The 24,750-nt window shown below is 37.3% G+C and overlaps 3 protein-coding genes across 4 annotated transcripts; 1 reads left to right on the top strand and 2 right to left on the bottom strand.

Annotated features, from left to right (window-relative positions):
- The first annotated feature begins 897 nt into the window (after positions 1-897).
- Positions 898-4,292, top strand: ackr4a (atypical chemokine receptor 4a). The gene is made up of 2 exons (XM_081373876.1): positions 898-952; positions 1,764-4,292. Exon 2 carries the CDS (start codon positions 1,779-1,781, stop codon positions 2,874-2,876), a length of 1,098 nt encoding a protein of 365 aa, XP_081230002.1. The 5' UTR covers positions 898-952; positions 1,764-1,778; the 3' UTR covers positions 2,877-4,292.
- Positions 4,293-6,556: 2,264 nt separating this feature from the next.
- Positions 6,557-12,327, bottom strand: e2f5 (E2F transcription factor 5). 2 transcript variants are annotated; one of them, XR_014030821.1, is made up of 9 exons: positions 12,048-12,327; positions 10,931-11,040; positions 10,585-10,746; positions 9,945-10,053; positions 9,737-9,763; positions 9,478-9,639; positions 8,770-8,904; positions 8,611-8,649; positions 6,557-7,891 (listed from the first exon to the last, which is right to left on the bottom strand). XR_014030821.1 is itself a non-coding variant. In XM_081375212.1 (8 exons), the coding sequence occupies exons 1-8, from the start codon at positions 12,186-12,188 to the stop codon at positions 7,782-7,784; spliced, it is 1,092 nt and encodes a 363-aa protein (XP_081231338.1). In that variant the 5' UTR covers positions 12,189-12,327; the 3' UTR covers positions 6,557-7,781. The 2 variants fall into 2 exon arrangements, 1 of the variants encoding a protein (XP_081231338.1); XM_081375212.1 differs by having other exon boundaries at positions 9,478-9,763.
- A 356-nt stretch (positions 12,328-12,683) lies between these two features.
- lrrcc1 (leucine rich repeat and coiled-coil centrosomal protein 1) lies at positions 12,684-24,701 on the bottom strand. Its single transcript, XM_081375206.1, has 20 exons — positions 24,591-24,701; positions 23,922-24,011; positions 23,612-23,817; positions 23,402-23,467; positions 22,582-22,749; positions 21,943-22,112; positions 21,696-21,845; positions 21,352-21,551; positions 19,740-19,914; positions 19,496-19,644; positions 17,417-17,621; positions 16,926-17,065; positions 16,576-16,777; positions 16,061-16,246; positions 15,696-15,870; positions 15,449-15,612; positions 13,810-14,018; positions 13,469-13,606; positions 13,252-13,387; positions 12,684-13,036 (listed from the first exon to the last, which is right to left on the bottom strand). The coding sequence occupies exons 2-20, from the start codon at positions 23,963-23,965 to the stop codon at positions 12,926-12,928; spliced, it is 2,994 nt and encodes a 997-aa protein (XP_081231332.1). The 5' UTR covers positions 23,966-24,011; positions 24,591-24,701; the 3' UTR covers positions 12,684-12,925.
- Positions 24,702-24,750: the final 49 nt, after the last annotated feature.

The raw sequence follows: 24,750 nt of genomic DNA, 5'->3' as shown, positions 1-24,750 counted from the left end.
CTCTTTATTGTGTATAACTTTCCATAGAGGTTTGGCTGTATTGTGGGGTTTAAGGGAGTAGTGAAGAATGAAAAGAATGACATGTTGATATTGTCAAGCATAAATAGTCCGAGAAGCTATGTGAGTGTTAATGGATTCTGTGAGATGTGAACTGCGTAACTATCACTCCTCTTTGTATTTGAGTGGTTCTGCCAGTTAAATGTGCCAGACAAGTTGTTAGCTTGAAGAAGCGTGCAAAATAATATGTTTCTTGCCAGGAACTTGTCAAAACACATTGGCGGTCCAAATTAAACAGAAAAGCAACACCCTCTCTTCCTTATCTGCATAATCCTTGATAATAACACCAAACTATTTCCTGTGCATTTCACTTTGTTGCTATTCAGGCATCTAAAATGTGCTGGAAAAAAAACATTTTGTATGCAATCACAAAGAGGCAAGTATGCAGTACACACTGCCTTCACACTAAACCCAAAAAAGCAACCACACGCAACCATGCAAAAGCAACAACTTGCTCTTACACAGGTATATACAATGAACAGATGTTAGACTACAAAAAGGTTTTCTCAAAAAAAAAAAAAGCAGTTTTGACCAAGCTATAGCAGAATAAAAAAAAAGAATTTGTTTAACAAAAATACACAAAAAAAAAAATGTGTATGCATAAGAATATCCAAAATGACCATATTCAAAGAAACAAGGTTTCAAATGCATATGCTGTGGCTGTGCATTACATTTATGCCATTTGCGCTCTGATGTTCTTGTTTAAAACGAATTTAAAGCCATGTCTGTGGACAGCTGCTAGAGATGCACATTAGAACAGATACATTCGCACAGTATGGTGAGGTGGGAGTAAAGCTCTGCATGCATGAGTCATAGTAAACACACTCTGTTCTCACAGGAAGAGCAGACAGAAACAATCTACTAAGCCTTCAGGCAAAACCTAGAATCCTACAAGGTAAGAGAAACACTGTATTATAAGTTTCAGAGAATTGTTTTGTTTTTAGATAGAAGTTTAATATGATCCAGATGTTGGCTGCTGAAATTGCACACTGTTTGTGAGACAAGTCTTGAACAGAGAGTATGCAATTGAGCGAACATTAAGATAAACTTCCATGAACTGTATTAAAATGTGCAAATCTGCTATTTGAAAATAATTATAGCACTTATTCGCATAATTATAGCATTTATCAGATCAGTGTTGTTTAATGTTCCAAATTACTGAAAATAACATGTTTGGGTTCACGCCTAATTTAAATAACACTCATTTACGGTATAGCCTTTGACTAGTTTACAGTATGATGCCAAAAAATTTGTGAAAACATTTGTCAGAACTTCTGCTTAATAAAATTTGAAAATATAAAGAATCAAAGATGTTACGATTTTCACTTTTTCATATATAAATATATTTAAAAACACACTTTTTATGGAAGGGCGGATGTTTAAAGAGAAACTAACTTGTTTTGAGCACATGTTGGATTACACAAGAAATCTGGAAAGGATTTCCAAAGCTTAACTGATATGCATCTCTAGTTTCATTTTATCTGTCATTTTAAGCATGCATAGAAAAAGGGCACTTGATAAAAGCAGAGTGGGAATGTTTGGAATGAAGGTGCTGTTACACGCCTGCAGCAATAAAACTGTCTGGTAGCCATATGCTTTTTCTCTGCTTTTCTGGAAGAAAGATCAACACTACATCTGCTTGATAAATGTCTTTTTGAACATAAAAACTAAAAACTTTCAAACGAATAATTTTTTTTTTATTTCAGTGCTTTAAAGGAAGAATGGAGAACTCAGAGGATCATTATTTGGACTACCCCGAGTACGAAAACCACAGCTCCAACTTCAGCTACGATGATTATCAGACCATCTGCGAGAAGGGCGACGTGCGCTCATTCGCGAGGATCTTCCTCCCAGCTGTTTTCGGGTTATCTCTAGTGCTAGGTTTAGCAGGGAACGCTCTGGTTGTGGCGGTGTACGCGTACTGCAAACAACTGAAAACGATGACTGACACATTTATACTTCACCTGGCTGTGGCAGACCTTTTGCTGCTCCTAACGTTGCCCTTCTGGGCTGCAGATGCCGTCCACGGCTGGAAGCTCGGGGTCACCGTCTGTAAACTCGTATCTGCCCTGTACACCATCAACTTCACCTGTAGCATGATGCTCCTGGCCCACATCAGCATGGATCAGTACCTGGCTTTGATGCCGGGAGTCAGAAACAGAGGCATTGCGTTCGCTTTTCAAAAGAAGCATTGTGGAAAACTCTGTTTGGTGGTCTGGACTGTTGCATTTTTCCTTGGAGTCCCTGATTTGGTGTTTTCAACGGTCAGGGAGCTTTCTCATAAAAAAAGCTGCATTGCAATGTATCCGTCAGACATGGCGCTCAGGGCTAAAGCTAGTTTGGAGGTGGTGGAGGTCATGATAGGCTTCTTGCTACCTTTGTTAGTGATGTTGTTCTGCTATACCTGTGTAGGCCGAACCCTACTGAAGCTCCCTCAGGAGAGGAGGTGGAGGAAGTGGAGGTCCATCCGTGTGCTGTTGGCGATGGTGGGAGTCTTTGTGGTCACTCAGCTGCCCTACAATGTGGTGAAGTTTTGCCGGGCCGTTGACATCATGTATACGTTTGTTACTCACTGTGGGGTTAGTAAAGAGCTGGATAGGGCAACTCAGATCACAGAGAGCCTGGCATTGACACACTGCTGTCTAAATCCTGTTCTGTACACCTTTGTTGGTTCCTCCTTCAGACAGCATGTATTGAAGTGTGCAAAAGACTTTGGAGACAGGGGGAGAAGGTTGGCACACGCGAGAGAGCAACAAGAAGTGAATATCTCCTTGAATTCTCATTCACAGTCCCAAGACACTAGTACTTTTTCCATTTGAGCATAGTGAAGGAGATGGTGTAGAATGTTTACCAGCCTTTGCACCATCTTCCCCTTGGCAAATATGTAAATAAAGTGGCTTTGTTTTTAGTAAAAGAAGGCAGTATTTTGAGCAGAAGTGTAGGCTAATTTTTCATTGAAGTAAAAAGTGAGATGAAACATGTTGCTAGTTGCGTTTGCATGAAAAAGAACAAAAATAGAACAAGTCGGCAGAGTGACACGAGAGACATGAAAGTATCACCCGTACTAGTAGCTGACTGATGGTGATTATTTTAATTATCACAATCGTAAACACACTGGCTTTTTGTGCAAATAGTTCTACCGGTGTTTACTGACCTTTGTTATTCTTCTAGTTATATAGCAACAAATCGTAGGTCTTGCACATTAATCGATCACTTCCGCATTACCAGATGTGGATTGCTTCCAGCGTCCGCCATATTGTTAACTGACACGCCCTCAACTCAAGTCGGAAACTTTGAGTTCAGAGTTTCCCATTTTGTAATGTGGTAGCATTCATGTGCATTCATCTCGTAAATATGATTAATATAACTCTTTCCCTGCAATTGACGGAATTTTCCGTGATTTATGAGACAACGCTTCCCTGCCATTGAAGCAATTCTGTTATAGGGGCGCTAAATTACGCAACTTCTGAATGAGTACAAAATCTCCGGATCAAAACACAGGCAAAAAAGGAGCAAAAACAAACGATAAAAGCATTGTAGTCTTTTGCTGCAGTCTGAAAAAAACGTGATTTTCTCAGCTTTTTGTTCAAAATGCCGCTTTTTTTATTACACTTACTCACATTCAAGTGTTGATAATAAAGAATGCATAAAGCTAGAATAAAACCTTTTTTAGCAGAGGACCTCTTTCTTTGATATATTGCATGTTCAGATATTCAAACAACAGAATATTCTGGGGGTCATGACAGTTTTGTGAAAAAAATGTCAGAAATGCTGGCGGTGGCTGGCAACTTTGTAAAAAATCGCTGGTGGGGAAAAAGTTCAATTGGACCAATATGTAAGGGATAATGTCCACATACTCATACCACATACTCATACCACTTATTAGGCTACACATAAATAATTATGAGAATAAGATACACTGATTTGAGATTAAACTGTTTTAAAATTTTACCAGTTTGTTAAACAATAACCCATTACAGTACAGCGTACAAAACAATAGCTGTAAAATGGCAGCAGCTGCGTTTTTATGAAACAGGAGAGAGCGAGTCCGCGATATAGCCTACACGGGTTTCTTGTATAGCCTACAAACAATACCGGATGCGCGCGCATCCAGGAGGCAGAAAACCGCTATCTTTTATGCCGAGTTCTGTAAAAGAACATTGTAATTAACGTAGATTTTGCATTGTTTGTAATTTCTTGTTGACTCAATAATAAACTGCAATTTCAGAGTTGGATCTGTTTGTTTGTGTCGCATATTTAAAACGTCCAACTGTTTACGAATCAAAATCATCTTATTCAGACACCAAGTGTGTATACAAGAGAAATGATTAGAGCGTAAATCCCTTGATGCATACAACTACGTGCTATGTGGTCATGTGCAGCTCGTCAAATTATGAAAAGAAAGAATAGCCTATAACATAGGCTACAACTTCCTCCTTCTGTCCCACTCTTCCATTCGCCTAGATTTGGAATTACTTACAACACGTATAATTTAAATGAGCAGATAAAACACAACAGATAGGCCTGCATGTAAATAAATTACGCAACAACTCTTTGGCATTTTGACTTAGCGACATCACCACCTAAATGGTGTCCTAAACACTCGTTTTTTGGGGGTCGAGAGCTATAAAAACTTATTTCGGGTTTTTTTAGCTTGTTTTCTGTACACCTTGTCACACAGCAGCTTTTAGGCATTTTTCTGTCTTTTGTTAGAAGCAAGAAATGACAAGGAGGCAGTCTCTCGCAATGCAAAGTCAATGGGGACGGTTGGTTTGTTTTCCCCCTGGGTGTGGGCGTGGCCTAAATGCGCTCTAGTTCAGTGGTTCCCAAACCTGTCCTGAAGGCCCCCCAACACTGCACATTTTCGTTGTCTCCCTAATCAAACACACCTGATTCAACTCATCAGCTCAATTAACCCATGTGATAATGAGCTGATGAGTTGAATCAGGTGTGTTTGAGTAGGGAGACAAAGAAAACGTGCAGTGTTGGGGGGCCTTCAGGACAGGTTTGGGAACCACTGCTCTAGTTAACCGTGGACAGAGCCATAGAGAGAGATGGCTCTATATGGCTCTGACCGTGGATGGCGCGATTGACCAATCAGAATCAAGTCTTCCACAGAATCGTGTAATAAATGCCGCTATTTGTCAATCAAAATCGAGTATTTCAGTTCAGATATCCTTTATTTTTTCTGAAATAAATGATCTGTGGATGAATATCAGAACAAGATTAGGATTTAGATTAGGCATAAAGAAAGAAATGTTCTTAACCACCAAAATGTAAAGAAAATGATTTTTCATAAGACTTCATAATGCTTTGGACGTAATTTCTCTCTACAAAAGAACATCGGTTTCAATCTTTAAATTTATCATAGTGTTTTTCATTTGGCGGTTTAATGTTAACATTGCATTTAGCACATTTTCACCTTTTCCATTTTAAATGTTTCCATGCAGTTTGTTCTTCAATCCCACAGAAATGTCTAATTTTAAAATGTTCAAAAATGCTTTAAAGAATTTGAGGAGAAACAAAGCAGCAATCAAGAGCAATCTTGGCCAATTCCTATGGGTCACATGGGTGACATAGCATCTGTATAACTCCAGCTGCACAATCCAAACAAACCTAAACACAAGCATGCATGGGAGGATCTTTCCCCATACTCACTCACAGGATCCCAATAATCACTGAAATTCGTTTTTTTTTTTTTTTTTTTTTTTAAAGACACTCCGGCAAAGAATACAAGTTGATTGAACAGTTTATTGAACTTTTAGACAACATTTAGAAAACTTTTTTTTCCCGATATTCGATATGGGCTTTTACGGCCCATACTTTTGTTTTTTGAGAAAATGGCGCACACGAGAGAAGGAAAAAACATCAATTTTATTCAGAGGTCCTAACTGAGCAAAAAACTAAGTTTGGTGCAGATGATGTTATTTTTATGGCCAAAAATTAAGATGTAAGTCTGACAGCTTGTAAAGTAAATCAATGAGATTTTTATAACATTATAACAGACAGTCAATAATATGTTGAAATTAGATCAATGCTCTATAATTTTAATTGTGCCTGCTGTATATTTGATACATAAAAAAATGATGGATAAGCAAAGTCCAGTAAATGTTTATCTTGAAAAATAAAATATATCAATATAATATTACACTGTCAACATAATTTTTTTTTTTTATGTTTTCTTTATAGAATCATTAAAGATTTATGATACAGATGGCTTTATAGGGTTAAACTGTTCTGTACTACACTTTTCTTTTCTTTCTTTTTTTTTAGTTTTGAGATATGTTTTTGTTACCCCCTACTAATTCGTTATGGCCACAATCTTTGGTCGATTTAAAAAGAGCATTACATTTTATGTAAGTTGAGTCTTCATTTTAAAAACTGTTGCAAAAACTTTCAATGCTGTAATGTGAAAATTTTACTAAAAGAAAGAGACGGAGGGAAAAAGATTGAGAGATGTACTGAAATAAGGTAAAATAGGAATTGATGGATAGATTTTGACAACCCAACAGAATGCTTTATGTGTGTTATATTGCAGTGTTACAAACAAATACATTTCTTCTCCAAGACGAGATTCCACACAAACATAAATGATCACAATACTTGAGCAAAAGCAAGTGGTTTTTTTATATATATATATTTACATATATAAAACTTTGGTTAAAAAAGTGCAAAGGAACAAAAACATTGCTCTTGATTAGAAAACCTATACAGAGAAAATAACGTTACTTACAATAATAGAAAAAAAACTGCATAAGGCACAATCTTGTGGAATGTATAAACAAAGATTATCCAAGGCAGTAACATCTTTATGTCCTCTAAACCAAGAACACTACAATTATATTAATTCTCCTTTTAAATTAGGATTGCAATTTGCAATAGGATTACAATATATATGTATAAAAAAAAAAATCAAACTAGCATTTCACAACAAGGTGAACAACATAGTAATATTCCAACATGACAGTCAGTTCCAAAGACAAACGAAAAAAAACTCCGGTATAAAGTAAACTCCAATATAAATATGCACAAAATCGAGTGTCAGTGTTTCTTTCAATACTAGACTACAAGACTAACCAACATACAAATAATTAGTGTTGTGATTAAATAGTTAGACAAATAATCAAGCCACTCAAATGTCTTTGTGTGAGCTGTTAAATTATATCATACATTTTCATGTCACATTGCAGAGCTCCTGCTTACAATATGTGCTAAGAAGATAAAGTTAGAACCCTTTATAAAGTATCATGAACAATAAAACAGGATGGCACAGAAAGGGCAAAAACAAAGAACAAAAAGATGATCTTAAGGCACATGTTCCAACAACGTGTCATGTTTGGGTGCTTTTAATTTCTCAGATTACATTTAAACTGCCCTCCATTTACCTTTATGAATTACACCATCGCTCATCAGGAACAATGAGTGAAGTCAGAAAACTGAAAACAAACTAACGACCGTATCAAACAAAATGACAATAGACACACAAGTGTCTAAAGTTAAGCTTAAATATTAGTCATGGTTGAAGGCAGATGCTGTTAAAGACTTACAAACCTAAGCTAAGGATGAAATGTAAATGAATGTGAAACTGAGTGCAAGCCAAGGTTCAAGGAGCAGGCGCTGAGGCAGGAATGCAGCCGTTGGCAGTGAGGTGGCGTGGGGGGGGACTCATTACCTTTGCTTTTGTCATGAAAGCAAGTGTCGACCGGTGTGGCATGAATCGTGCTTTAATAATTAAGAATCTGCACATCAAAAAGGTCACAGACTCCCTCGTTGTCATCAAGGTTGAAGTTATAATCCACACCAGGGTTAGGTGAAAGTCTTAGCAAGGGGAAAACTAGTGGTAAACACACACACAAAAAAAAGTTAGCACAGAGCACAGATTAAGCTCATCCAATATGCATTTACAAAAAAAATGCCTCACAAGAAGTATCAATCCATACATTACTGTTCAAAAATTTGAGGTTGTTAGTGTTTTTGAAAGAACTATCGCATGCCCACCAAGGCTGCATTTATTGATATACATTATAAACAGTAATATAGTGAAATATTAGTAAAATTTTAAACAACTGTTTTCTATTTTAATACATTTTAATAAAAGTAATTTATTCCTGTGATGGCAAAGCTGAATTTCCAGCATCATTACTCCAGTCTCCAGTGTCACATGATCCTTCAGAAATCATCTGTATATGCTAATTTAGTGCTTTAGTATTTCTTATTATAGATGTCGAAAAAGGTTGCGCATAACAGCCATCTCATGACTGCATAACAGGGATCGATGCCATAACACAACAAGCCAAAGGCAAAAGTGATATAGAAAAACTGGCAAGCATAGGAGAAAGAAGCCTTGAGAAGAACCATCACTCAGCTGTTTTGTCAGGAGTCAGGACATATTAAAAAGATTTATATGCACTGCTAGCTATATGATTAATTGATAAGGTCAGCAGTGAACTGCTTCTAGTCAGAACAAATATAACCAAAGATGTTCTGTGTGGCCACAAGAGGGCTGTGCAGAAGGCCAACACTGACACAAATAAATGGCTGGTAAGAACTTACCATCTGAAGACATCAATTCATCAATGAGATTAGAAACACCTGGAGGAAAAGGAAAAAAGGCAAGTGTAAATTAAGAGATGCATCTCCTTGAGGTTCAATTAAAATGACAAAAATATCACACTATCATTTTTTTTGTTGGTATAATGGAATCCATGTCACCTCCTCTCTCATCCCTCATTTCTTCCAGCATGGACTGCAGATCCTGACCACCCATGTCCCTCTGCTGTTCTTCAGGTCCACCTAGAGAGCCCTGCATCAGCAAACACTGACTGGCAGGAGACTCAGGGTGGCATTCTTTATTAAAAAAAAATGTAGAAAAGAGGTAGAAATTGTAACTAAAATCATTAAAATACGGTATAAAACATATCATATACACTACAATTCAAAAGCTTTTTTTTTTGTAAGTTGTTTTTTTAGAAATTCATTTATTATTCAGTTCAAAGTGTTCTTTTAAACTTCCTAGCATATTAGAATAATTTCTGAAGGATCATGTGACACTGAAGACTGGGGTAATGATGCTGAAAATTCAGCTTTGCCATCACAGGAATAAATTACATTTTAAAACATATTAAAATAGAAATCTTTTAAATTGCAATATTTCACAAATTACTGTTTTTAATGTATATTTGATCAATTAATGCGGCCTTGGCAAGATTTTTCACCAAATAAACAACCACCAAACTTTTGAATGGAAATATACATTTATATAATTTTCATTAATATATCTTCTCACACATATTTAAAGGTGATGCATGTAATTTTTTCTTTGTTAAATATATGTATTTTTTTACAATCCAATGACTGGTGCTATAAATATCAATCAGGAATATCAATCAATAAGGAATGGGGCCAGTATGAAAGCAGTACCCATGTGCATATCGGGGGACGTGGAGGACGGAGTGAGTTGGTGCTCTGCAGCGGGGCTTTTGAGCGGCCCATGCTTCAGGTCACAGAGATCGGCTGAGGAGACGGGGAATCTCTGCAGCGCTGCTGGAGTACTAGGAGGAGTCGGCATGGCAGAAATGTCATCTAGAGGCGGGACGGAGACAACAACAGGCTTGGAGCAGCTCGTCTCTCTGTTTATCAGCATCACCTGGATGGGAGCCGTGTGACTTCGCAAGTTCACCTGGTATTTCTTCTGACCATTGTGGCCCTGAGTCAACAAAAAAGGCATGGAGATTATATAGACAAAATCACACAATAAAGCAAATTAACACCTTTTACATATAAACGTACAAAACGAAAATGTTTTAATTACAATTTTTCCACTTTCACACTCAAACTGTTTTCAATAAAGATAAATTATGCACAATCTCAAGGTTGGTGTAACGTACCATCTCCGGCACTGGGACCTCCAGTTGAGTCCCTGATGGTGCCATGACAGCTAGAAGAGTATCCCCACCAAACGCATCACATATGTCCTCATGTGTCACATAGCTGTATGTATACAACGCTAAGGAACATATACCAAGGGCTAATGCATTTTTTTATCTCCAAAAATACTCTGACAGATTTTCTCAGAGGAAGTCAATATTTCTGAGAGAACACAAGTTTTGAAAGCAAACGTAAAAAAAATTAATATAAAAAATATTCCTCCTATATTTTTTCCATAATCATGCCCCCCTTTAGGGGCTTCGTACCATGACAATGCACGTTTTGAGATGGCTGAACTGTACATAAACCACTTCAAGTTTAATCCAAAGAGGAATAACTGGTGGGGTGAGGATTGTGAAACTCTAGCATGAACCGCAGTATACTAAAGACTGGAAAGACTGGACTAGGGCGACTCAAATACCCAACAAGGACCAGGAAGGATAGCATTCAACATGTAATTATGTGCACTCCTCCGACAATGGCGTTTTCTGGGACTGTTAATTACCTGGGGAACCACCCAAAAATGGAAGAATATCAGACGAGAATAAGGAAAAAGAAAAACGCAACTATTTCTGGCTCATACACTGACAGTAAGGATATCTGCAGCTGGAGGAGTCTTCATTCAAGTGCTTGATGCTTTGTTGCAGACACGCTTTCTGCATGTCCAGCTCTCTCTCTTGAATCTCCAGATCAGCAATATTAGCCTTGAGAACTTCCACCTGCTCGAGAACTTCCTGAGGCTGGCAGCCTGAACTCTCCCCCCTAATTGAGATAAAGCAACTGCATTAGAGAATTACGATACGGAAGTATATCACACTGAGCATGCATGGTGCAAAGAATGCACACATTACAAAATACATATACAGTATAATCACATAAGGAAAGTAATTTAGATAAATATACTGTCAGGTAACACATGGATAACTTTCTTAATCTTTGTACTCACTTCCACTGAATGGTGTTTTTGGTCTTTTTTTCAATGAGCCCAATACCTTCCAGAACATTGGTGATGTCGTAGATTCTCCTCTTCTGTTTGACTGCCAAACTGTCTGCAGCCTATGAAAATCACAATGTCATTACCAGAGACTGTCCAATCAGAAGAGAGGAACTGGCTATTTAGGGGACCAAACATAATTTACAGCTTGTAACAACAAATAACGACAGCTAGGGTTGTTGGGATATCACAGTAGCTCTCAACTGTTATCAGAGGAGTACGAGTGCCATCATGATAAATATGGGCAGGTGTGCTAGAGCTGGTCAGACAGACCCCATCTGTCATTGTATGATGGTTGATGGGCATATAATGCAAAGTAACAAAATGTACATGCACATTATGAACACTACACACGTTGGTGTCCCATTATATTTTTAAATTCAAAGACAGAAATGCTCATATACTTAAAAATTTACAAAAAAAGGAAAAAAAAGTTCAAATTGTGACCCCAGAAATAACTAATTTTCATTATTTTTACATCATTTTGCATTCAAGCAGCCCTGTTACTCAAATGTATAAAAATATACATTAAAGAAAAAAAATATATTCTATCAATATCAACACATTAACATCTGATCCCAAACTAGTTAGCCCCTACTAGATTTTAACAATAAATAGTTTTTTTATTTATCAAATTATTATTATTTTTAGTCATTAAGCACCTCCCATTTGTTGATTTTTTTTAAAGAGATTAGGGCCCTATTTTCTACCATTTTTGCAGAAAGTAGCAGGAGATTAAACCTAAAAAAAGTCTCCATAGAATTCACACACAGTGCGTCTCTGGTGCCTCAAGCGTCAGGTAACAAACACCTGCTGCGAGAATCCCACGGGGTTCTGTTCAAAAGTCCCTCTGACAATAACACGCCATTTCTGTTCGCTCTTTAACACTTTTAATTAAGTTAACTACGAGCCAAACACTTAGTAATTCTGTATATAAGAGCCTCAAAACTCGGCGAAGTTCCTCTCAGGTAAAAGTTTCTTTGTGTACGTTAATTCCTGACAGAGTGCCGACTTTCATTCATTCACTTCGTTCATTCATTCCGCCACTCGTAATTGTATTTCAACCCACCACTTTGAGATCGAGCACTCCATCTTTGGCCTCTTGAAGCAGAGAAACGAACTTGACTGTGAGGAGACCCAAACTCTTCTCATGGCGACTGGACCCGTTCGGTGTCGTGTGAGAAAAACCCGCGCCGTTCGACTCAGCCATACCATCCAAACAACCGGTGTAAATCGAAAACACCCTCTTTGTCCCGTTTAGAGGTATGGAGCAGGTCGACCTCAGTTTAGCTGGTGACGGTGAGGGGAGCAACAATCATCTCTTGCACTTATTTACCTCAGGCTACACTTCTACTACTGATGGCTCGGGGGTTTTTAAATGAGAGGAAATGACGTAGGATTACTGTTACTATGACAACGTCTCCACTTGAGCGTTCCAGAGGTCTGTGCCAATAAAATGTTTCAAAAATGTAATTCTCCAAAAAAGAAAGCACACCGAATACGGAATAACAACGAGTTTAGAATTTAATTACAATTTAAACAGAAAAGTAAATAAAAAGGCGATGTTATATTAAAAGTGCATTTTATGATGCTGTATGTTGAAGGTACAAACGTTTTACAAAATGTATGTGTGTATATATATATATATATATATATATATATATATATATATATATATATATATACCAGAAAATATATAAAATATAATATTATTAATGTTTTATCATTAAAAGAAAAAAAAAATTCACAGTTACAGTCAGTTCACATCCATTTAGTATTTATGTATTGTGAAACAAATCCAGAAAGGCTGGACTCTCATAAGTACAACCATTTGAGGATATGTTCATGTTGGCAGGCAAACTTAGGGACATACGTGACATAAGTCTTCTTATATAAGGCATAAGGCATCTTCAAGTATTTTGTCTTTTGGTTTGTAATGGTAGGAGGTCAGAAGTCTTTCAGCACTTGTGTGAGGCGTCTCATTTTCTCCTCCATTACCCTTTTATTACTCTCAGTTTCCACAAGCAGCTGGCGCATTTCCTCCTCCACCTGGAGCACCTGTGGTTACAGAAAAAGAAATTTGGACTAAAGAAAGAGTGCTGTTCAGTGTTCAAGCATCAGTCATTCATTAGGACATATAATTAAAAACAACTCATTCTACGTCTGCTCATTTTAGACAAGCAGTTTGTCTGAACGTGACAAGCCATATGAATGCAAATACCATGAATCAATACATAAATCAATACTGAAATGATAACTGGTTACAGTGGTACCTTCTGATTGGCCTTTTCTATCTGTTTCTGTTTGTCATTCGCAAGATGAAGTAGTTCCGCCTGATGGGAAGCTTGTAGAGTCTCCAGTTGTCTACGGAAGGCATCGTCCACAGAGTGAAGCTTCTCCACTGCCGCTCTAATAAATCAATAAATCAGTTTTAAATGTCTCAAATCTATACTACATTGGCCAAATTAGGACCTGCTGCCCATCTCATACCTGTGTGCTTGTGAAGCTTTGTCCCTTTCCTCCAATAGCGTTCTCTCTTTGGAATCAAAACCGTCCTTCATTCGCTTCACCTGGCTCTCGAGCCTGTTCAACAGTTCAGCCTTTTCCTGCCATTTCTTACTTGAGGCCCTGCAAAAGTTTAATACATGTAGTACATAATACATAATAGTGTATTTTGGATAGCTGTTGAATTTAAAGGATTATATCTGTGTGATGGAGTGCAGCAGACATCAGCCTTTAAAACAACAACACATTGTATTGTGCAATAAGTCAGGGTTACAGCTTGGAATCATAACATATTGGTGATTACGATAAAACCTATTATTTCATACCTGTATGTCTCTTTAACCTCATCAAGCTCCACCTCCTTATCAAGGAGCTGTTGTTTCAGCTCCTCCTTCCTGAGACTGAGCTGCTCCACTGTGTCTCTGAGCTCCACGGCAGAGGCCATCTCCTCCTCCAGCTGCTGCTTCAGCTTTCTCTGGTCCTGCACACTCTCGTCACGCAGTCTACGGATCTGCTCATCTCGTTCCAGCAATGCCTAGAAGCAATATGTCAGAACAAAATTGAAAACTGCCAATATTACACATAAGATTTTGCTCATCAGGCTATTTTTTGTATTTAATTCATTAAAATGGCACTAAATTACTAAATTACCCTCTTGTCATTACAAACCCGTAAGCCCATTCATCTTTGGAAAACAAATTAAGATCTTTTTGATGAAATCTGAGCGATTTCTTAAACAGATATGCAACTGACACTTCAAAAAGCTTCAAAAATTTCAAAAAGAGATCGTAAAACTAATCCATATTAATTAAGTGGTTTAGTCAAAATTTTCTGAAGAGACACGATCACATTATATGATGAACAGATTGAATTTTTGCTTTTATTCACATATAAACATTTATCAACTCGCACATCAGTTGTAAACGGAAGATCAAGCATGTTCGCTTGAAGTGCGAGAACCAAATTAGGTTCATTCTCGTGTTACGCAGCACGTATGAGCTTCGTCAAGAGGTTTGTTCTCGCACGTCAAGCAGGTTTGGTTGAGTTTTCTTATGTTTATGTTCGCTGATCAATGTTTATATGAGAATAAAAGCCTAAATTCAATCGGTTCATCATATAATGCGATTGAGTCTCTTCAGAAAATTTGGACTGAACCGCTCCATTCATATGGAAAAAAAGATCTTCATTTGTGTTCAACAAAAGAAAGAAACTCAAACAGATTTGGAACAACATGAGTGTGAGTAACTGATGACAATTTTTGGGTGAATTATCCCTTTAAAGGAGAACTCCGGTCAATTTTAACATTGAGCTCATTTTTTTTTTAAATTTGGAGTGCTGTCAGTACAGAGAAAAATCGGTGTTGCCTACACCGTGTTATACTCTTTTTAAAATTTGCACCCTGTTGACTTCAATGGGGCAAGTTTTAAACCTGCTTTTAGCCTCTTAACATCCTTGATGTGTCATTACAAGTGCACAGCCATGTTGAGTGATTCCTTCAGAGTAAACACGGTAAATCTGACTGCAGTAGATGTGAAAGATATTAATAAAAATGATGTTAATTCAGCCAGCGCACATACCTGTATTTACTTCCTGTTTTCGGTCGAAGTCCACAGTAGTCGATTGTCGAGTTCACGCGCATAGGTTTAGTACCTATGATCACGCGCGTGAACTCGGCAATCGACTACTGTCGACTACTACAAACTTTTAAACGGTAATGTAGATTTTTTGATAAAAGGAATGTCTTACCACAGGATCAATTAAAGATGTATTGAGAAGCATTTTGAAAAGTTGTACTGTTTAACTTGTTGTCTTATAAAAATGGCACTCATGGCATATTGGTGGTTAATATGATTAATTAATAAACATCATGCAATTGTAATAATTCATTATTCAAAAAAATTATAATCAATTGACAGCCTTAATTTATATCTTAGATTATAGTTTTGCGAGTGAGTGGGACTTCACCTCTTTTAGTTTACGAATTGTCTCTGTCTGGTCATCAACAATCTTAGCTTTAATCCTGAGTGTATCATTGTCTCTCTCATTCTGCTTCTTCTGTGATTCCAGTTCGGTTAACAAAACCTCAATTCTGGCCTCCAGTCGACCACGGTCCTGTGCTAAGGATGCACCTAAGCAAAAGGACAAACACAAAACTTAGTTCAAATACAAAAGTCTCTATCTGCATCATCTTTTCTTAAAGTTACGGATGTACCTTGCTGTGCAAGTTCCTGGCCCCAGATCTTCCTCTCTGCCCGTAGTCCATCTATGACAGACTCTTGAGCAGTTAGCTGGGAGATCAGCTTGGATTTGTCCTTCTTCAGTAGCTCCACCTGTAGATTAAGTCGTTTATCATCCTCTAACCTGGATTCCAATGACTGCACACGGGCCTAACATGCAAAAACAGAGCATAATGAGGCACTTCCTAAGAACTGATTAAAATCACAACCATTCGATAATAAAAAAATAACATCTGGCTACATTTCTAGACATGTATGCGTACATGATAATGATGTCGATTTCTATGAAGAACAACAAAATCAAGAACTTTTTTTTTTTAAGTAAAATATTTGGTCTTACCTTGAATTCAATGGCAGTTTCTTTTTTGGCTTTGAGTATCTCAGTAATTCGTGTTTTCTGCTCTTTTACCATAGCTGTGAGTTCCTGCACCAGAGAGGCTGACTGCTTCTCTTTCTGCTGAGACTGGCTGAGGCTTGACTTCACTTCTAAGAGTTCAGCAGACACCTGATCAAACCCCTCCTTGACCTAGAAATCACACACACACACACACACACACACACACACACACACACACACACACACACACACACACACACACACACACACACACACACACACACACGTTGGAATTCCATGTTTTATGGGGACTTTCCATAGACATAATGATTTTTATACTGTATAATAAAAAACTGTACAGTATATTCTATCCCCTGACTCTAAACCTATCCATTAGCTCTGCTGTTTTCAAAAATGTTCCAAAATTTTTGTCCCCATTACACACACACAAAATATAGATATATTTTATTATAATAAGACTATTCAGACTAAATATGTTACCTCAGATTTTGATTTACCTCTGAGAAACGCTTTGACTCAATGGTGAGAGCAATGCGAAATTCATCCTCTAGAGCAGCATACTGTCTTCTAGAATCAGTGATCTTCTGTTCCAAATCAGCCTGTTTCTGGGCAAATCTCTGCTCTGTCGCCGCCACCTCTTTGTCTACAGCCTCCTTAAACTCAGTCCCACCAGGAAGCAGTCGGGTTGCAAGCTCTTTCCTGTCCCACAAAGTTAAACAGTCAAACAGGTGCAAGATGAAACAGTTGAAATTTCCTGTTTTGTAAATGAATTTTGTTTTTCAGACAGTTACTCTTACTATGACTAAGAAAATGATCATAGGCACGATTCCATGTGGTGCTTGTGTACCTGTGCATCTCCTCTCTGGAGGCCAAAAGTTCATGCAAATGCTGCAGCTTCTCTTTGTGCTGTCGTGCTGATGCGCGGAGTATTTCAACTTCCCTTTTTAAGGCGGACGCTTTATTCCCTAACTCCTGAGCCCTCTTCATCTGAAATAATATAGCAGGTGCTTTCCAATGGTAGCCATTCAAACACATGCAAAAGGTCATGTGTAAAATATTCCTCTCAATTCAAAGGATTCAAAATGTCAAAAAGAAATTGGAACATGTTTGCAATTCAGCCAAATGCCTATATATTTATTTGGGAGCTGCTTCTTTAACCATCCCACAAAAATTGCTCTTTTTAAATGGCTAGTATTTCAGTGTCATTCTAGTAAGTAGGAACAGTTTTTGTTAGGTCAATGAAGACTGGATTCATGGTTCAGACATTATGGGTACTCTCTAGCCGTTGAGTGTACATCGGTTGTGTATGGGGGGGATTTTGGACAAATGTTACTCTACCTCTTCTGCATGCTGTTGTTCCCTAAGAGCCTCAGCTTGGGTCATGCTGTCCTTCAGACTGTGCAGCGCCCTCTTGTGTTGATCTTCCCTGTTGTGCACCTGCTCCAACTGTTCTAACGTTGACCTGTACCTCTCCTCCAACTCCTGCAAACGAGTCTGCAATCCTGCCCGATCAGAGCGCTCTTTTAACAACAACTCCTTCAGCCTAAAGGAAAAAGACAGATCTCATTTCTCACAATATTTTTGAATAATCATTATTTTTCACCATGTATTCGTGTACACCACCATTCATAAGTTGGGGTTGGTAAGATTTTTTGTTTTTGAAAGAAGTCTCTTATGCTCACTGAGACTGCATTTATTTGATGTATGTTTTTGTAATTTACACTGCCCGGTCAAAAAAAAATGGATTTAAATAGGCAAATGCTTAAGAGTCTATGATTGGATTATTATTGCAGAGATTATTATGTTTCTAGTATGTTGTATGTATGGTATGGTATGGACTGTGTGAAAATTATTCTTCATACTCCCTCCCAACCATTCTTTCACAATTTGAGCCTGATGAATCTTGACATTGTCATCCTGGAATATGGCCATAATGTGACTTCCTACATGGTTGTTTAAGAAATGAAAAGCTACACTCTCCATCAGTTAGGATTAAAAGATCTGTTCCCAAACATATAACATGCTAGAAACATAATAATCACTGCAATAATGATCCAATCATAGACTTTTAACCATTTGCCTATTTAAATCCAAACAGTGACGTTTTTTTTTTTTTTGGCCAGACAAAACAAAATGTATTTTAAAATGTATTTTAATTTATTCCTGTGATGCAAAGCTGAATTTTCAGCATCATTACTCCAGTCTTCAGTGTCACATGATCCTTCAGAAATCATTTAATATGTTGATTTGTTGCTCAAGAAACCTTTCTTATTATAATCCATGTTAAAAACAGATGTACTTATTCTTAATATATATTCGTAGCATTTATTTGAAATAGTAGCATTACATTTTTTAATGCGTCCTTGCCAAATAAAAGTATTCATTATATTAATACCAATTTTTAATATTGACATTACAAATTCTGAACGATGTATCAAAGTGTACTAAATGATGTATCAAAGTGTATCAAATTTTAATTACAATTCTATTAAATTAATTCAATGGATTTATTGACTAAGTTTATTGATAGGACATTACAGAAATGACTGAAAGTGATCTGGAAAAGAATGGGCAACAGGATTGGGAAATTAGTCAAAAATCGATTTCAACCGGATTCATGCATTAGATCTGCATTAGCACCAAGGCACAACATGTCGCCATTACCCACTAAGCCACAGCTCCGACACACTGCACTATAGCAAAAATTACACATTAAAACTTCTGTTTGATGACATTTCAGATATGACACTGTCATATTTACTGTCATTTACACACACACAGCAGATAAAGAGTTAACAAAACAGATACTGGAGAGTGAGGTGAGTATCATTAGCAGCAGAAAGCTACAGGGCTGGTAATTAGGATTGATTGATGATCTGCAGCATGTGCCTGTCACCATGACTTTAATCTCCATTATAATTACGATTTATCACCAGGGGGAGTGCGTGGGCTATAATATTGGAGCACAATATCAGGGCCATCATCATGCCACAGAAACTGTTGTGCAGGTGGGATGGCAGAGATTCATACATCAGGGCCTGCAGTGGTGTCTCTGGAAACTTCTAATAAAATTTAATTATACTCAAGTGTATTCAGATCCAACATTTCAGATGGAGCTGACACCAATTAGGTGCAATACGTCAAGCCAAACATTCTCTGCAAACACTTGGATGGCTGGAGATTGTTAAGATGTCCTTGATGGGAGAGAATGTTTAAATGAGTGAGATAATAGGTGTTGCAGCTAATTGTGTTCATTCGTAAAAGAAAAAATTAAAAAATAAATAAATAACTTTGTCCGCAGTAAAACTCTTAATTGGGCTGCTCAATTTGCATTCACATTTCATTCACATTCAAAGGCATAAACATAAAGAGACAAAGTGAAACGATCCATTTTAACAGAGAACTGTTTGTCCTCACCTGTCTGTGGTGTGTAAGGCCAAACTCTGCAGGTCCTTTTCCTCGCTGGCTTGAGTCTGCAGGTTCTTGACCTGTTCGGTAAGTCTCTTTGCAGCTTGCTCTGCCTTCCAGCGCCGCTCCCGCTCCTGGTCTCGCTCTTCCACTATTGCCTGCATGTAAAAACACAAGCGCTTTACTCATTTTACATCTACAGTAGCTTCATAAAAAAAACATATGCCGGACCTGAACAGTGCAGTTTGCATACCCTGTAGGTTTCCTCTTGAGGTTGTGTTGAGCTTTTGCTAAGACTTGCCTTGATGTTTTTGGGGCCCTTTTTTACAGACTCTATAGTTTCAACAGACCCAGAGCTCTGGACTGATGTCCTCCTACGGGCACCAACAGCCAGCTTTGTCGACTTCTGCTTCTGTGTATTAGTCACACTGCAATGAAAACAAAATCCATTTTGGACTAGTGAGAGATAGTAGATAGTAGAACTTGGAAAATATGAAATAGGTATTTATTTTTTTACATTAAATATATAATTATATAAATATAAATAATTTAAATGAACATAAGGATGCATTATTGCAGTGGTTCCCAACAGGGGGGTCGCGGCCCACAAGGGGGCCTCAGCGAGCTCTCAGGGGGGTCGCGTCATATTTTGAAAAGTTTTGCGCAATGAGCATTAAATAAAAGCCCTTAACTTTATTCTGTTCAAAATGTACAAAATTTATATGATGAGCGAGTTCATCATGAATCCATTTTCCAATCCGTGTTTTTGTCTTATCCTGAACAACTATGGTACACCTATAATAAGTGTTTACATTGGGACTATTTTACACTAGATCGGATCGCTGCCGCTGCGGAGTAGCCCAGTACCTGCGTGACTCGTCATAGACGTACACAGAGAGAAGTAGTTCCGGCTACAATGTTCTTCCGAAAGACGCATTATTCTGTAAGTAAACGCAAGTTTATTATTGCTCGCTATATAGCGCCAAAAGCGTCAAAAATAAAGCCTCACATTGATTAAGCCTCACAAATAACATGCAAGTATTGAGGTCCCAGACAGCAGTCATTTAGTAATAGCCTATATTCTTTTCTTTCTTTTTTTACCTACACACCAGTGTGAATATTTTTGTTACTGTATTTCAAATAGGGCCAATTTATAGGCTACTCCAAGGCTTACGTTTTTAAATTACAAAGGGCCTAATGATGTTTTTGTTATTGTATTTTTAATATTATAGGCTATTATTTGTGCATAAACATATCTGGTTATAGTAAACACCGTTTGTTTGAAAACAACATATTTTGTCATCCTTGCTGCAAGCTTACAAGAGCGATAATATCATTAAATGTGAATGGGGGCCCTAAAATATTTTCTTGGGAAAAAGGGGGTCTCAGACAAAAAAAGGTTGGGAACCACTGCATTATTGTATGTATTCAAATATTATTGCTGTAACTCATCAATAGTAGCTCTCTCTAGTTCTGTGCTAATTGAAGTTTAAGTTTTGATGAAGCTAAATGAACTTTGTGACAGTGTAATCATTCTTGTGTACAAGCAATTTTAAGTGGGAGGAGCTAGGACAATTTATAAACTGCCCCGATTACTGGACTACTGCAAAGCCTTTGTTAGATGCATCATCCAGTCTTTTTGTATTGGGTACAGAATGCAGCAAGTAAATATTTTGAACAGCCTCTCAAAACACAATTCAAGGCCTGTGCTGAAGTAAACATTATTACATTATTAATCAAATCCAGTAAACTGTAATGAGAAGTGTTTGTGCAACTGAAGTCTAAATTCTCAAAAAAACCACTTGAAATTCAGTTTGAGACCAAGTGCACATATACAGTGTATATATGTGTACAAGTTACTTCACCTTTCAGATTGTTTGGGTTTGGTGTCCTGAGACAGTTTTTTCCCTGCAGAGCCTCTGGGATGAGACAGGATTCTGGAATGCCGTTGGTTCTCTTTTCCACTGTCACATTCGCTCTCTGATGTCTGATCGGTGTCTCTTTTAGCTTTATGTACCACAGAAGGTACAGAACTGTTGGTGTTAAAGCCAGCCCTTGTAGGGATCTAAGTACAAATGCAGAATTAGTCCTTTTTGCTACATTTTGAAATGTTAAATTACCATTCAGAAAAAAGAATGCTAATCTTTTTTATGAAAATACTGATAATAATGATAACTGAAATGTAATAATCAATTTTTACAAAACTTACCTTCTGAATTAGATGGGAAACCTGCTGCTCTAGTTTTTTAATTCGCTGCTCATTTTCTTGATTTTCTGCAGCTGGTTTTCCGCCTCGTTTCCGAAACTGGGTCAGGACTTCATCAATCCGTGGAGTAGTGATAGGAGCATCTGACTTTGCCTTCATAATAAAGAAACACTCTTAACCTCAGATAAATATATAAGTTAGGGTTGGCTAGTTAAAAAGCTAATCAAAAAGCATAGTAAAAATATTTTACCAGTTCTCCATTAACACTAGTGTCTGATGAAATAAGAAACTCAAGAAAGTCCTCAAGACCAGGAACATCCATGGGACTGTCCTCTGCTAAAGGAGATGTGTTTCCAAGGCGATCTACTCCATCTAGTGTGGTGACTTGATGCAGAGATTGAAGAACCATTTCCCTGTAGCCTAAAACATATGAAGAACATACCAGTGATAACTAGGGGCCAGCACCCAAAGCACTGATGGGAGTGTAAAGTTCTGCGCATGATCTTACGACACGCAAATTAAAGAACACAGACGCAGCTGGATCTTTTCCATAATGACGCAAATTAGCGTCTGGTTTAGGGCCTGCTTTTTTGGGGTGGTAAACAATGGCACAAATACCAGTAAACTGACAAGTGCAATCCTTAGTAAATCTACTTGCATGATTCATTTAAATACTCTCCTCATGTACATTTTGTGTGTGAAAGGGAAACTCCTACAAACGCATATGCAATAAGGCCTAACCCTGTCTGTAGTAAATCCTGACAGTAATTTTTTAACACCAAAAGACGGTTTGCACTGGCACAAGCTGTTAGTAAAATTATTTTTTTCTCACTATTTCAGACCTTTCACCACATTTCATTACATGTCAGGAGGACTTTTTACAACAAACCTGGCAGCGAGCAGATTGGATTCTGTGCACCTTCCTTGCTAAGAGTAACATCTTCCAGATTCTGCAGTCCCACCATGCACTGCAGCAGGTGGTTCATACTCTCCAAACGATTGCTGTGGAGCTGCAGGTACTTTAGTTTGTATTCCGCTCCATGGAGATACAAAAGACCTAAAAGCACAGAGCAGAGAATGAATACACAGTTGTCTAATTGTGATCTACACTACTGTTGTTAAAAAATTTAGGATCAGAAAAATGTTTCTTATTAAGGTACTTTTATTCAGCAGGGATGCATTAAGTTGTTCAAAAGTGACTTTAACATTGTTAAAAAAGTTTTCTACTTTAAATAAATTCTGAAAAAAATCCTAAAAAAAATGCTTTTTACTAAAATATTAAACAGAACAACTGTTTTCAACATTATTAGTATAAAACATTTAAATGAGCACAAATTCAACATATTAGAATGATTTTAGAAGGATCATGTGAGACTGAGTACAGGCTGTTGAAAATAAAGCTTTGTCATCACAAGAATAAATTACACTGTAAAATATATATAAAAATCATATTAGAAAAGTATAAAAGTATAACTTTTTTTTTAATTGCAATGATAAAGTATTTCACCGTTTTATTGTATATTGGATAGTACAAAAAAAAATGAGCATAATGGTGAGCATAAGAGACTTCTTTCAAAAACATTTAAAAAATCTTACCAACCCAACCAAACTTCTGAATGGCAGTGTGCATTTCTTATCTTGAGAGATCAGAGAGCTAAAACAAACTACTCAGGAATTAACATATTTGATGGAAATGCAATCTAACCTACCAGTTAGGTCATTTATTTGATTGTAGGCCAAATTCAGTCTTGTGAGGTTTGTTAGCCCATTCAGTCCTGAAATAAATCCATGTATTGACAAATCAGACACAATTTCATTTGACCATTTTTCAAACATTGTTTTGCAGCAAAAAAATTATACTACAGTGCTAAAAAGAAAACATTCTTAATATTTTCTGCCTCAAAAAGTGTGAGCTTTACCTTCTACTTTAGAAATTAAGTTGCAGGACAGGTTTAGGGTGCGCAGAGAGGACAGGGAAGCTAATCCTTCAATACAACAGATGTGATTGGATGACAGGTCTAGATGTCTTATGTACCAAGCTGTCGTCAAGCCCTCAATCTTAGTGAGACGATTGCAATGAAGATTCAAGGATGAAATGCTGGGATTCAGATGGACCTCTAGTAGACTACAAATAAATATCTTCAGTGAAGTCACCATCACACACTACTGTACTTAACATACAATCCAGTATTGATAGTCTAAATCTGAAGTAGAATGAGTTAAACTCACCTTGAAATATCCTTATCAATTAGACAAAGCTCTCCAACAGCCATAACGAAGCTACAGACTGACTGAGAACAAGCTTCTGTCTTTATCAACCTGTCAAATATAATATGTAATAAACCCACAATAACTGGGGTGTCACATGATCGAATAGGTCACAACAAATTCGATGACAGTGACGGAGCACATTAACCACAGCATAGTGTGTTATTGTTTCATTATGTACAATGGAGCAACAAAATGTCCCTTCGTTGAAATAAATGTTAAATCATGGGTCAATGATTCAGATCACGAGGATTAAGACGAAGAACTGCGGTACGTTAAGTTAACGTTTCTTAAGTTTTAAACTCTCAAAGTCCGACAGTTCAGCACTTGACAACACAACACATAATGTAAACAAAGCCCAGCCTGATCGTTTACAGACTTGATTGTGCTAATAACAGACATATTATCCTATTAAAAGGCATGTATAGTTGCCAGGGTCAAATAAAAGTACAAAATTGTTTGGTAAAGCTTTAATTTCAAATGCAAAGTGCTGTGATGTTAGTTAACGTTAGTTTTAACGTCAGTTCTCATCCTGCTAGCCTCGGTTTATTTTTGTTAATTCTACAATAACTTCGTCTCCATTATGCTATAATTAATATGTATAGAAGGCAACGTATTACTATCACCTACCCGATTTGTGGAAAACTTTAACTGCATGGGTAGGATTCAAAGCTTTCCATCATATTTTACCGCTGCAAAAATTAAAAGTCCCGCTTAGTCTTAATTCCCACTTCCGGCCTTGTACGTAGTCACTTCCTATAGGCGTGAAAGTCAAAAAAGCTGCTACAAA

This window comes from Scardinius erythrophthalmus (genome assembly GCF_964197995.2).
Source record: "Scardinius erythrophthalmus genome assembly, chromosome: 9".
NCBI lineage: Eukaryota > Metazoa > Chordata > Actinopteri > Cypriniformes > Leuciscidae > Scardinius > Scardinius erythrophthalmus.
The sequence above is the reverse complement of the archived record's forward strand: the minus strand, read 5'-3'. Positions and strand labels throughout refer to the sequence as shown.

What these genes read in the sequence shown, in the direction of transcription:
- ackr4a (XM_081373876.1), top strand. Translation starts at nt 1,779, where the DNA reads ATGGAGAACTCAGAGGATCATTATTTGGACTACCCCGAGTACGAAAAC.
- e2f5 (XM_081375212.1), bottom strand. Translation starts at nt 12,188, where the DNA reads ATGGCTGAGTCGAACGGCGCGGGTTTTTCTCACACGACACCGAACGGG. An exon ending in GAGTGCTCGATCTCAAAGTG is followed by an intron (nt 11,041 to 12,047) that starts GTGGGTTGAAAT and finishes TGATTTTCATAG; the next exon opens with GCTGCAGACAGTTTGGCAGT. An exon ending in AAAAACACCATTCAGTGGAA is followed by an intron (nt 10,747 to 10,930) that starts GTGAGTACAAAG and finishes TATCTCAATTAG; the next exon opens with GGGGGAGAGTTCAGGCTGCC.
- lrrcc1 (XM_081375206.1), bottom strand. Translation starts at nt 23,965, where the DNA reads ATGGCTGTTGGAGAGCTTTGTCTAATTGATAAGGATATTTCAAG. An exon ending in TCAAATAAATGACCTAACTG is followed by an intron (nt 22,750 to 23,401) that starts GTAGGTTAGATT and finishes CTGTGCTTTTAG; the next exon opens with GTCTTTTGTATCTCCATGGA. An exon ending in CCAGGAACTTGCACAGCAAG is followed by an intron (nt 15,613 to 15,695) that starts GTACATCCGTAA and finishes CCTTTTGCTTAG; the next exon opens with GTGCATCCTTAGCACAGGAC.